We start from the raw sequence: 13,835 nt of genomic DNA on the forward strand, positions 1-13,835 counted from the left end.
TGAGTATAAACACAAGAACATTTTGCTTCTTATGATACCAACTTTAGGAAGCCAGAAGACTAATGAGCTGTGATTTAGTGCAGAGCACAAGGTATGGAAGCATTGGAAAGCAGCATTTCCCATATATTACTGGGATAAGCTCCTCTAGTACCATCTATTGTATACATTTACTGAGTGTGCATTTTTTTCCATGTCTGCACATTCGGGCTGACATATGGGATTCAACCCTCACCGTTTAGACACAGAGCTGTGACCCAGTCACTGCAATCCAGCAAAGGAGACTTCTGTGTGAGACTGAGGAGACTTATCTTGTCAGACCTCACCCTACAGACATTTGCTACTGTTACAAAACTCTTCAGTAGCAAATTACAGGATGAAATTTGGAGTCTGATCCCCCGTTCTTCAGGTCTTGAAGCATAATTTCAAATGTGGAAGAAATAAGACCTTTTCTTGTCTAATACTACAGTATTACTTTCCACAGGCATTTGGATGTAATCTGTAATAAACATTCAGTTACATCACCATAAACTTTTGGCAAGCTCTTACTAAGGGTCAGCTCATGTAACAAAAGCAACAAACATTTCAGTCTTGTAGACAGGGTGGAGAGTCCTTATTAGCTACTATTTCAATGCTTTATTTCTTTGCCTGACCCCTTCACTGGCACGACTACTTTAGGTAGAAAATCGAATTCATAAGCAGTAAAAACGGCATCTGATGCATGAAAATGATAAATATTTGCTTTATTAAATTACTTTTATACTTCTACAAAGAAATTTTCTGACTTCCATTACAGAATTAAATGAAGGAAATTCATTGCTGTCTCTGCAGTTACCTACATTTAGATACAAAAAGGTTGTAAAAAGACCGCCCTAGTCAAGTTACATAAAAAAGGCAGAGAATAGATAAGTTCCCTTAGGAATCTTGAGGCTCAGAAATACGAAGTCCCATAATACAATGAAATTAATAATTCAGCAATGTGTTGAACAATTGTAAACTGTAACTGCACTAGTGGACCACATTATTCAGCAGTTTCCTTAAAGGTATGAACTGTGAACTGAACAAAAAGTGTAGCTGACACAGCAGACCTCATTTAGTTGTTCTCCCTTTCACTCCCTCCAAGTCAAAGTTGTGAGATCAGCATTTAAATGATAGGAAGGAAACTTGCCTCCATAAATATCAGAAATTTCTCCATTCCATAGCTATTTATATAAAGTAACTAGCTGTTACAAATCAGTTTCAAGTAAAACAGGTGGCTGAGGCAAAAATAATCAAAATCAGATCATACACAATTTTACTGTAAATACAGTAATTTGAAAGATAAACTCATAACCATAGCACTGACAGGATATCAATGCTGCTGTATTATAGACATGATGTGTCAGTAGAAAATTAGGATGTCTATTATCAAAATTGAGGACATTCATTCCAGTCTCTGGTAATCTAATCTTAGTGCAAAACAGATGCTAAGACATATTTAGCAAAAAAAGGTGATACATTTAAGGCCAAAAAGTTGTTCAGTCATCACTGTCGCTTCCAGATTCACTCAGCTGCAAGTCATTTCCTAGAAGAGAAAGAGTCAATAGATTAGTCATTTTCAAGGAAATAATTTTCTTTCAAAGTATTGCCTTTCCCAATTAAGGCTTACAAAAGCTAGTACCAAACAGGTCAGGGAAGCTGGACTACATGATCTTTCAAGTCCCTTCTAACCCAAATTATTTTATGATAAAAGAGTAAATAGGTGTAGAACCAAACTCCCCTTTGAAGAACCTTAGAGATATCACTTTTCTACAATTTTAAAATCTTGGCAAGGAAGCCATTAGCTTATTTGCACAAGAGCATTTATTTAATATCACCAGATCACAAAAGACAACACCTAGCTATCTCTGCCACCCACATTTTCATGCTTCACAAGTGGAAAAACTGCTGGTGAATGCAGTTTTATGAAAAACAAGTTGTTGGGTTTTTTTGAAACACATCTGAATGCTACTCAGCTGTGCTTGAAAACAAAGTGGTGTCTCAATCAAGAAGAGCAGCTCTTTGACATACCACTTAAAGATGTATCAGTGACCTACTATTTCAAACTGGTTTTGGAACAAGTGAGCAAACAAAACATCAAAAGGAATTTTACACAGCACTTTAATTTGGTGGCTCTCTCTATATATATATTTCAAAATGAGGAAGTAAAAAGACTACACTGTGCTCGCCCTGGATGTCCATAAGCTCAGGGGGTGGGAGGGAGGGAATCTTCCCAGGATGACAGATAAGTAACAAAAAATACAGCAGCATGCTCTACACAATCTACATCATATCTAGCAACTTCCCACACATTTTTAGGAGTCTGTTCCAACTGGTATGCTTTTATCCACACCTCCCTTGCCAAACAACCATTACAAAAGAAAAAAAACTCATCTCAGGTTGTGCAGAAATGGCCTGAAAACAAAAGAAAAATCACTGAAACTGAGAAAAATGAGTCAACACACTATTTTCACATGCCCTTTCCTCAGCTGCAGCACCCTTCACAGATCCCTTTTGCAGATGGGTGAAAAAGTAACCTCAAGGGGGTAAACCCCACAAGACACTCAGATTGGATCTTTTGTTCTCAGGCGTATCATTTCTTCCAGAACACTGGAGTCTTTAACATGGCCACATTTAGCCTTCCTTTGTTTTCCACTGTGTCATCACTAAAGCTTAGAAAGTGGTACATGCTTCTCTGCAACAACAAAAACACTTTATATAAGAAAAGAATAGTGAAGATGGCTGTTTCCAGCAATCTTTAAAGTATTAGTGTTGATAATTTTTTTGTTTCCAATCCTCTATATAGAGAAAATATTTACAGCTATATTATTTTAAGATAAATTTAAAAAGCAATTTAGAAAGAACAAAATCAAGTTATTTGTCAATAATTATTCAGAACAATGTAATATCCTAAAAAATCTTTCAAGACAGAAAATGGTATTGGTAAATTAAACTCATGTATTTATCACTCAAAGGAGAATTACAGTGAATTCTTAGAAATCCCAGCCCTGTTATGCAGTACCTACTTTACGAGAAGATAGGGAGTGTGAACAAGATGATAACCTTCCAAATAGTGTTTCTGCAGCCTTCAAAAGTTGTTTCAACACAGTTAATAGAAATTACACAAACCCTGTAACACCAGCCAAAAATACCAATGCTTGTGAAAACCAGCAGATGGGAAAAGCAAGAACTCCAAGTTCCAGAGTCAGAATTAATATGTTGGGATTTACTTCAGGCTAAACTTTCTGCCTCATTTTTGCAGCCCTACCTCCAAAAAACACCTTCAGAGAGAGGGCAAAATAGCACAATCTAGAGCTGGTGGCTTTCAGGTGGATTTGGTGCAAAGATAGAAAGTTCATTTAATGAGGACCATGAAGAAACATCTAGACTATTGTACTTACGAGGCAGCAATGAAGGGGGGGAGAGCTGTTGAATTGTTTGCTTTCATGGTGCCAGTTGCTTATTAGCAATATTAATTGGGGAAATAGATTGCACTGCAAATTACAGTATTTCCTAAGTTTTTAAATCGGTGAATATAATATACTCAACTGAATTCTTGCTAGTTATAGGGGACAGGGAAACTCATAGGAGTGATCACTGCTTCACAGATCTTAGTGGTCACACCAACACCAAACTAATGTAAGGGAAAATTATTACCTGACAAAGTAAAACAGCTATGTTTGTACCAGTATCAAAAGTGAAGTTCTGCTGAATACTAAGTACCTAACACAAGGCCCCAGAATAGCCCATCTGTGCTGGGTTTTCTTTGGAAAGTTACTTTGTTTAACATAACCTTGTTTAAACAAAAAGTAGATATAAAGCAACATATGATCAAATATTCATGAAGAACAGATTTATTAGTGCCACCATTTACAGACTTCGTTATACGGCAAGTTGTGAGCCTATATAACCATCTTCTCAAGGTAGCAAGGGGAAGAAACAGTATTCTGGGAGTGAGGGGCAGTCTTGAGCCCCAGATTCCTGAAGAGGTACATATGTATTTGACAGAAGTATTTGGTTACCATGCTCTAGACACCACTTCCTCCATTTTCCAAATTCTACAAAATCTCACCTGTATAATTTCTACATGCAAGATAAAACTCTGCTCTCTAAGCTTCCCCCAGCCTTCTCCCTGCACACAGAAAGTCAAAGAACAACTTCACTAATTACCCAGTATGGCTCTGATTCTACAGAGGTGCACAAAACTAGTCACAGACATGAGCACGCACACCTCAAAGCAAGATTAGACAAGCAAGCAGCTTGTGCTGACATTTGTTGATTCAATATTTAATTTTGCAAAACCTTGAGATGGAAGAAATGACTGTACAAAATCCTGACTGAGAACTCTTGCCATTCAAAGTAGAACAATGTGCTATCCATTTAGTTTCTCCAGGTTTCACTCTCCTGCCAAATTCCCTCAGCAACAAAGCTAGAGAAAAGCAATCTCCTTGGAAGTAGCTGGTTTGATCTTTAACTAGTGGAAGTGTCTTGTAAGTGTTAACTGCACTGGAAGTTGGGGATGGAATCGTTTTAAGCAGTAACAAATCTCTAACCATAATAGAAGTAAATGGCATTAATCTCAAGAGCTGGACAAGCTCAAGAGGCCTGAGGTTACAGGCAGAGGTTCTACCTGTCAACATGGATGTGGAACAACATCAAGCCACCAACTTCCCCTGAAACAGTCTTGATGTCGTCATGGTTTAAGCAGCATTTTCTCCCTATGCTGGAAATGGTGGACTTAGTCACCTGTACTTGTATTTCTCACTGGAAGCTTTGCCAGCTGAGATTCTGTCACCGGCGATAGAGCTTAATCACATTTTCATAACAGTTTTATTTAAAGCATGGAGAATGGGGAATCGCATTCGTGAGTAAGGGCTGAAATAAGTGGCACTCTAACGTTACGCAAACTGTACACATGAAGACATTGTTCTCTGCAGTGACAGTAAAATGAAAGCAGCATTTAGTTCTCTGCACATGAAGTCACAGGACTTTTCAGTCTGATCTTATCTGTTAATGCAGTACATAATTAAATACCAATGCAGATTATTTAAGTATTTAAATACTAGCTAAAAACAAAAAGAAAAAATAAAAAAAATCCCATTCAAGTTATCCATTAAGACCTGAAATAAAAGTAGATCTGCCAGTCTAAAATTGCAGTATAAAAGTTCAGTATAACATAGAAATGATAAACCATAAAGATCTTAGGCTGCAAACCAGGGTTGATGGAAATCTCTTCAAACCAAGAGCCAACAGCTAAGGAGCTAATTAAAAATGTAATCATTTTGGAAGAGTCACCATAGCTGAATACTCACTTCTATGTCTGAGTATTCCTGTTATTTAGGCAGTGAACTTAAGTTTCTCTACCTAGTGGGGTTTTTTTTTATGTGACTGTTTTCCAAACTCTCCTTTTTTTGAATACATTGAGCATTCAATTCCAGGCTGTGCAGCAACCCCTCTTGAACATCACAGCTACTCTTCAAATTACATTTTCAGTTGCCTGAATGGGCAGAATAAGATAATATCACCTGAAAGAAGATCACCTCCTTCCTTATATGTAAAGGACAGTTTTGCCATGTTGGCCAGTGGAACACTGCCACGAATAGTAACTGACACAGCTAAGAATACACCATCTCTTCTGTAACTCAGAGCATTGCAACCATAGTATCCTTCCCATAGTTCTATTCAAGAAATTATAAGTATATGTTTAGGGAGTGCCCTGTTAATTCAAGTATTTTCAATACAAAATTACTGTTCTCCAGTCCCAATGTATAGAACTGGGAGGAAGCCAGAATAGGAAATATTTTCAACTGCTTCAGCTTTAATTTAATATCTCTGTGAACCACAAACCTTCTAGCTCAGTGTCTAATTCAGCCTGCTGCTGAACAATCAAACCCTAGCATCACTTCCCACAGTTTTAATTATAACAGAGACATACTTAAAAACAATATGGTTTCCTTTCAGAATCTTGATGTCTGGAATTGTGCACTAAGAAAAGAACAGCCTTTGTACTTACGTAGTGTATTCATCATATGACCACTGCTCTCTTGGGGTCTGTTATGACTGGCATCTTTGTCAGGAACAGCCTGTTGTGGTATGGCAGACACAGTAGGCTGAGGCTGCAAATACGGCATCGACATAGGAAGAGAGGGCTTCATTTCCTCATCTTCAGAATCACTAGAACTATTTTCACTACTTGATGAAGAGGACGAAGAACTTTTAGAGTCAGATGAACTGTCAGAGCTACTCAGCTGGTCCATGATACTGGCTTCTGCTTTTAGCTCTGCAAACAATATGATTTGTTTCTCAGTTTACATTCATCATAATTGAAATATAAGGAAGAGGGAAAAAGGAAAAAATCAACAGACATCGGGCACACACACTACAGCGACTTAAAAAAAACCCAGACCAAGCCCACCAAAACTCTCCAGAACAAAGAAAAGGGCACAAGTGAGTATCCAGCCTGTCATGTGATTTTCTTCTCTCATAGCTTGAGCTCCCTTTTAAGCCAAGTGTTAGAACAAGGGTGACTGTGAACCCGAATGCTTAACCCCACATTCCATGGGGTAATGCATCCCACACAGCCTTTAAATTCTGCGACTAGCAGAAAATGTTCTGTGTTTTCCTTAGCACCCCAAAAGATGGCTTTCACTGACTAAAAACTGCAGTTACACAGATCAGTGACTGTAAGATGTCTGCAGCTGCACCCAAAATGCCTCCCAGCAGTTCAGCATTACAATCAATACAGTTGTTTGGACCATGTGACATTTTGCTCAAAATCAAGTTAAGCACGAAGAATATCCAAAAGAACCATCCAAAGTTCATATTAGGAAGGTTTCTCCAAATCCTCATTTCATTATAGATTTGGAGGAGCGAATAATGCTGCACAGTATGGATTTCTGACATACATTAGCTTAAGACCAACATCCAGAGGAAGTTAATCTTTGCAGAAAGGTACACATAATAATTGTGCAAAACATGAGTGCTGAGAGAAGTCTGAAACAGACCTCTGAATCATGGTGGAGGGAGGACTTGAGGAGTTATGGTGCAGAAGTTCATCACTATTCAAGACTGTAAGTACCTAGACATTTAAGATGGTCTTACAAGCTCTTAGAATACTTCAGGAACAGCTGTGATATAGCAGACACAATAAGGCAAGTAGGGGAGTGGCTCATCTCACTTCAAATTTACCCAATACAGAATAGGTTGAAGGTGAAAGTCACTGAGATGCAAGACAGTGCACAGTTTAAAAGAAAGGAGAGGGAAAAAAAATTAATTAAATTAATCTTTAACACAAACTTCCATGAAACAGACTCTGAGTTATCAAAGGCCAGTCTAAAGGAAAGGCCAGTTTTACCAAAGGCCAGTCTAAAAGAAAATGGTGTTCAGGAAATATGACACCTGAAATAGTGCAGCAATGGCTACAGGGACAAATTAACCCAGTGCTAGGAAAGAAAGAACAATAAAAGACTGGGCTACTCAAACATAAGCAAAAAGATAAGGGAAGCAGAAGAAAAGTAAGAATTGGAAGCATCTAAGCATCCTTCTTTTGCTAAGGATGTGTATAAGATAATATGATCTACCACACATCTGGAGGTGTAAGACACCTAACTGAAAGACACCACTCAAGTCATAAGCATTTAATTCCACTTCCTGCTAAGCAATGTCTAATATAAGAAAAATTTTAAGTGAATGGCCAATACCAAAAGCTAAGAAATAAGATCTCTGCCTTGAATTTTGATGTCATTTAATCAGACAGAATTTAAATTAAGTACTTTTAACCAGTGAAGGAAGAGCTGTACATACACTAGAGGATAATGGCAGAATGAGCTCCCCCCACCCCAGAAAACAAAGTTAGTACCAAGTTCCAGGTAGCGTACCTAAGCAGGAATAGTAAGTTACACAACCATGGGATGCAGAACGATTAAGTAGGAACGCTTCTGAAGAGTCCGAGAGTCACCGGGGATCCCTACACACTGTTCTACCACACGATGCTGTTGCAGAAATGACTTGATACTATTTGGTCTTGTGATACTACAGACATGATACTATTTGTTCTTTGTGTATAAAGATGAATGGTGCCTGTAAGACAGCCTTCTTGCTCAAGTCAGCACTGCTAAAACCTTAGTTGAAACAGTAGATGTGTTTAGGGACTACAGGAAGTTTTTGGACTCATTGCAAGAAAGCTAAAGAAAACTGACAACAAATCAGAGATTTAGAAAGGAGACTTCTAAGGAAAGATTAAACCAACTGGTGTAATTTTGCGTAAAGAATGGGAAAAACAGAGGAGTTTAAGTCCATGAAGGACTGCTCAAAAGCAGCACAGTAATCTGGTCTGTACTTGTGTACTTGCATGATAAATATGAAAGTAGTAATAGGCTTGCTGTCAGACTATTTATACAGGAGAATCCGAACAGTAAGGAGAGCAAAGCCCTGGAATGGCTTGCCAGCAAGTACAAGGATCTGTCAGTGGAAGGTTTTAAGAAGAGGTTAAAAGTTATATCAGAAATCTGACTTTAGGACAGAAGGATGGACTAGATGACTTGATAATATTTCTACCATCCTTTTCAATTTTTCTGCATTTTAAATAGTACTCAAAATTGGACTGGCACTACACAAGAGTTTGGTACATTGGCAGCCACTTTGGAGACTTTTAATGTTTGACACCACCACTCCCCCCAAAAGAACAGACCACCTAGAAAAAGCATCATTTTACTTCATGTGCTCCAGTTTTCCTTCCTCTTTGCAACCTTAGATGCATTCTAGTACTGTTCTGCCATATAGATTTCTGGTCAGAGCTTAAGACCAAAATGGAAACAAAAACCATCTTCATAATGAGACGTCTAAAAAAATCTGTTTAAAAAGGAATTCAGAACAACTTAGGAAGCAGATGTCAGTTCTAGTCAATGAAACTGCCACCTGTCAGCATTTCTGTAGCAAGTAATTACCACCTGCCATCTTCCTTGTCCTCCAAAAGGAAATAAGGCCTCCTATTAAGTGAAATATGAGTGTCATACTAAACCAGAGTCGCTCAAGGAAACAGTACACAGCACTGCTCAAGGGTTGATTTGTGCAAGTTTTTAGCTGTCTTTTTCATTGGAACCTCATCTTTCACAAGGCTCTATCTGGTAATTTAAACTGTATGTTGAGTTGTAAGGTACTGTAACCCATGTTTGCTGAGTGCACAGAAAGAAAAAACAGCAATGTCAAAATGGAAGTGACTTAGCTCCAGTACCACAATACAACCAACTAAATACTTGATTAAAGTAGCAGTGGAAGACAGAGTCAAGCAGAGAACAGCAGGACCCTTGGCATTATAAAGCCTAATGGTTCAGCTGGATTTTTACCTTAGCAAGCTACAAATACTGCTCTTTTACCCACTTGAGCCAGAGTGGCCATTTCCATATCAGAGTAAAGTTGCTTCTCAAATAACACAAAACAAAACAAAAACAACCCACACACTCAAAAACCTCTTAAAAACTAATTGCTTGTTAACAGCAAAGTTTCTGAAACTTATGTGCCAATGGAGCTTACGCTGTTCAATATCATCCATAGGAGAAGATGGAAATGTTTTTTCTTTTGTTGGAGAGTTTTTAACGTTGTTTGGAACCTTTGTTGCATTTCGCATTTGCTGCTGTTGCTGCTCAATGCGAGACTGGACTTTACTGCTTCCTTCAGCTCTGTGTGTGAAGGGAAAAGATTTTTAATTACTAGAAGGCAAGATACAAGGAAAAAGGCAGGAATAAAGGGGATATGGTACCATGGAATTATTTCTCATGCCTTTCTAAATAGCACCATTAGATTCTTAGGTAAGTTATTATGCTAACACACATAATATATTAATATTATACTATTAATATCATCTATAAATGTGTTAAAAATTATTTTTTTGATATAGTGCTAATAACTTTATAACACTTTGTCAGTTGATTTGTTTTTATACCTTGCTACCCTTGCCAAGGATCACTTAATAATAATTCTGCTGGAAATCACTTATATGAACTCAGCAGCAGAAAAAAAATATTTAAAAACTTGGTATGAGAAAACAAAGCCATTAAAATTACTGAGAAGTGTCACAAAATTTTCTTTTTTTTAGATTTCCTCATTTACAAGTCAGAAGAAGGTAGGCAAGTACCAGCCAAACAGATATTTTTTTCCTCCCTCTAAACACACCAGAAGATAGTTACTGTTTCTTTCAATAATATAACATCTTTTGTTTACAAAAAAATAAATTTCCATTTCTTCTGCCATCATGACTCAAAACACATGAAGTCAGTTTGCTGAGAAAGCAGGCTTTTCACGCCTTTGAACAAGGCCAGGTACTTTCTAAAATTATGTTTTCCTAAAAATAGTAATGTGTAGTAATATATCTCAATTTAGACTCGTTAACAAATTGATTTTCATAATGAGTAAAGCACAGTTGTTTCTCCTGTAAATCACCCACCTGGTTTTTTTCACAGTGATGTTGCTACTAAGTTTCTCTAGGCGACATTCTCCAGTGTCATGGTTGATAATTAAGATACATTCTTTTAAGTAAGGCTTCTTTGAGCCCTTGAACACAGTCACTGGTGGAGTTGAGCCCTATTGAATCAGAAGTCCAGTAAGTGTTACTCCTGTAGTCTTTTTTCTTAGAAACAACAATCCATCAGTGATGACAAGTTCACTACAAGTGATCATTTCTAGCCATTAAAAATGTTCCTGGTTAATTCAAATTAGATTCACAGTAGCCATGTCCAAAAGCAGCTGGTGTTTGACTGGCATGGGATTTTACTTGCTTAGCTTAGTTTGAAACTGATTAAATGCTTATTTCCCAAGGAAAGCAGACTCTCTCTAGGACTCCTCTCATCAAAAGGGGTTTCAGTTCCCGTATCAGCAGAGCAGTAAAGCATGGCAGGTAGTAAATTTTCCCTTTCCAGTCTTTCCTGCTTTAGAACTGCACTAGAGCAATAAATACCAGGGGGAAACTTGCACTGCCAACACACACATGAAGCTTTTCTGTGCACACAACACTTCTGGGTCATCCTACAGCATATTTCCAGTGTGGCAAATACACTTAAAGTTACAGTGCAGCTGTTTAACCTTTGTGTCTTTTGTAATCTTGCATTCTTAGAGCAATTGTTTTTCTACTCTAAAAGTCACACAGGCAGCTCTGAAACAGCACTGAAACTTTATGCCCTTCCATAGTCAGGATATATACTTAGGACAACAAAATAAATCATTCCCTTAAGCCTGCCACTCTTCAGCCACACCAACTCACCTCAATATTTGGCAGCGTTATTGTCACCTGTTCACCTTTGCCAACTTCAAGGTCTCCTTCACAGGACATATCAATCGATGCAGGCTTGAAGTCATCTAAATATAAAAACAAACTAGATTATTTACAGGCTTTTCAGGAATCTTGTAAATGTAGGCACCACTTAATTGCAGTTGGAGGCTGTTAAGTAAAAGCCTTTTTTGTTAGTGTATCATCTACCATCATCTACCATTCCCCTGAGCAGATCATTCCATAAGTCAGTAGAATTCAAAGTCAAGCTGCTTTTCTCAGGATTCGTTGTAAGTGTTTAAATCTTTTGGTTAAAATTAGGAAAACACCTTTAGGTTTTAATGGATAAAAAGGCTGAACAAGCTGTCTTATATTTCAAAAGATAAATCCTCATATAATTATCTTCAGAAGAATCAATAAATAGTTCTTGAAAATGTTAATCCCAAACATGGGAGATGTAGACAAGTGACTGAAAATGCAAAGAACAACATCAACCCTCAATATGCATCCCTTTTTCTGTTTCTGACTTTACTGTAACAAGCATGTCAGAACTTGACAAAAACTTGGGGTTTCAGTATAGTTCTTTTTGTTACAAGTGAAATTCCTTCCCAATTTAACATTGATTTACATTTTGTCTTTTTCAGCATCTAAAGTACTAGTTAAAATAAGTTTTGAGCAAAAGAAGGTATCCATTTCTGGTCCTTTTCAAAACTCTGAGACATTGCAAACGAGCATGTGTTCAGGCATCAGCACGGCAGGTCTGGTACATACCATTACCTACAAAGCATTATTTCCACCGCAAATAAATTGGGAAAGGCTACAGCCAAAACTCTGCCTGTGCCGATTTAGGGAAACAGGATGGCATCAAGAGGCTCTTCGAGGTCTGTGATAACATATGTGGGGTTGAGCCCGCGGCTCCAGGTGAGGCAGGGCCAGTCTCGCACCCCGGGGATGCCGGTGCCCTGCCTCGAACGCCGAATGAGGGCGGAGGGGACCCATCGGCCGGCACACACTCCTCGCCTGGCTGGCTGCCCCATCTCAACTCGGCCTGCAGCCACGGGCCGGGTGGCACAGACCGCAGCTGGGAAGCATGGCTCCAGCCAGCACACCAACCGGGCAGGAAAACCAGGCTGCAGGAGCTGGTGGGTAGGGCTGTGCGCGCAGCAGGAGGCTCGGAGCCCACACACAGGTGACAGCCCCTGCTAACCTTGCTTAGGACAAACCCTTAAATGTCATCTTACAGGAATAAGCGTACAACAGTTCCAAAGTTTCTCATCAAATCAGAGAATATTTGCTTTAATATGTGGCCATTGGGCTGTTAATACTTTAGAAAATGAAGATACTGATACTTCTAATCTTAACTTCTAACCAGCAGCTGTTTTCCCTTTACTCAACTGTTAAGAAAAACGTCAGTTATCAGAGGATATTTCTTCTGCATGTGCATTTGATAGAACTAATGAACGTGCCAGTTTCTATGTCTCATTTGTTGGAAAGGAAGAGAGATTTCAAAACAGATTTCAGAATAAATCATCAAATTACAAGAGTCAGCATGAAACTCTAAGGGTAGGAGGTACCAGACGGGGTTGTTACTCCTCTTTAAAATTAGGGTAAATTTCAAATTGCAGCATTTGCTTAAATCCATTTTATAGCTTTTTTCCACTCTCCTCCGCTTGCACAGTTGCAGACTATCTGCCTAAGTGCCGTTCCCTCTGCTCACAGAGAGCACATTACCCATCCTGCACACAGGACACTCTCCAGAGAACATACGTGAGAATGAAGCTTGGGGATATCAGTCTATAAATAACCAGACAACAAAAACAGAAGCTACGGTCCTAAATTACCAAGGACTATAATCCTGGGAGCATTTGTTCCCTAGCTACCCTCAGAATCTTTGAGCACACACCGCTCTAGATAGTAATTATGTACTCAGGGAGGGCGTACTGGCTCCGTGATTAACACTGCCTGCCTTTAACCTTTGATTGCTGAATTGTACGGAACTTCTAAAAACTGAGCGCAAGGAAAGAGGGCAGAGCCACAGGTTCATCTTAGCTCGGTTTACAGCAGAACAGCAGGGAGACACTATGGAAAAGGCATAAAAAGCGAACTTAGTGCCCAGCGGGTAGCGAGGGGCAGCTCTTGGCTAGAATGGCCGTACGTGCTCCCAGAACCGACTGAGACCTGCACCGCTCCCGAAATCCTGGACCAGCACTCCACGGCACTCAGCTCCCAGCTGCGCCCCAGAATCCCGGGATAGAGGCAGCCCCCGAGCATGGCCGCAGCCACCCCTCGCCCTTCAGGGGACCGCGGGCGGCCGAACCCCTCCCCGACCCCCACAGCCCCCGAGAACTGCCCCAACCCCAGCCCTCACAGCGGACGGTGTGGAAGGCGCAGCGCGGCTGCTTCTCGAAGCTCTCCCCCAGCTTTAGCACCCGCGCCTTGGGGTCGTAGAGCGACGGGACCGCTCCGTTCATCGCGGCAGCACCTCACACCATGGCGGGCCCCGGGGCCGCCACCGCCGCCCGCACCGAGCATCGCTCACACCGCCCGCACCGGCGGGAGC

The 13,835-nt window shown here is 39.7% G+C and overlaps 1 protein-coding gene across 2 annotated transcripts; it reads right to left on the reverse strand.

The window, feature by feature from the left end:
• Nucleotides 1–715: 715 nt before the first annotated feature.
• Nucleotides 716–13,828, reverse strand: EAF2 (ELL associated factor 2). Of its 2 annotated transcripts, XM_008638252.2 has the most exons (6): nucleotides 13,644–13,828; nucleotides 11,270–11,364; nucleotides 10,457–10,593; nucleotides 9,547–9,692; nucleotides 6,029–6,295; nucleotides 716–1,561 (listed from the first exon to the last, which is right to left on the reverse strand). In XM_008638252.2, the coding sequence occupies exons 1-6, from the start codon at nucleotides 13,744–13,746 to the stop codon at nucleotides 1,515–1,517; spliced, it is 795 nt and encodes a 264-aa protein (XP_008636474.1). In that variant the 5' UTR covers nucleotides 13,747–13,828; the 3' UTR covers nucleotides 716–1,514. The 2 variants fall into 2 exon arrangements, with proteins under 2 accessions (XP_008636474.1, XP_017595648.1); XM_017740159.1 differs by lacking the exon at nucleotides 10,457–10,593 and having other exon boundaries at nucleotides 13,644–13,820.
• Between the last annotated feature and the right edge of the window lie 7 nt (nucleotides 13,829–13,835).

The sequence above is a fragment of the Corvus brachyrhynchos genome, unplaced genomic scaffold, assembly GCF_000691975.1.
Source record: "Corvus brachyrhynchos isolate BGI_N302 unplaced genomic scaffold, ASM69197v1 scaffold126, whole genome shotgun sequence".
NCBI lineage: Eukaryota > Metazoa > Chordata > Aves > Passeriformes > Corvidae > Corvus > Corvus brachyrhynchos.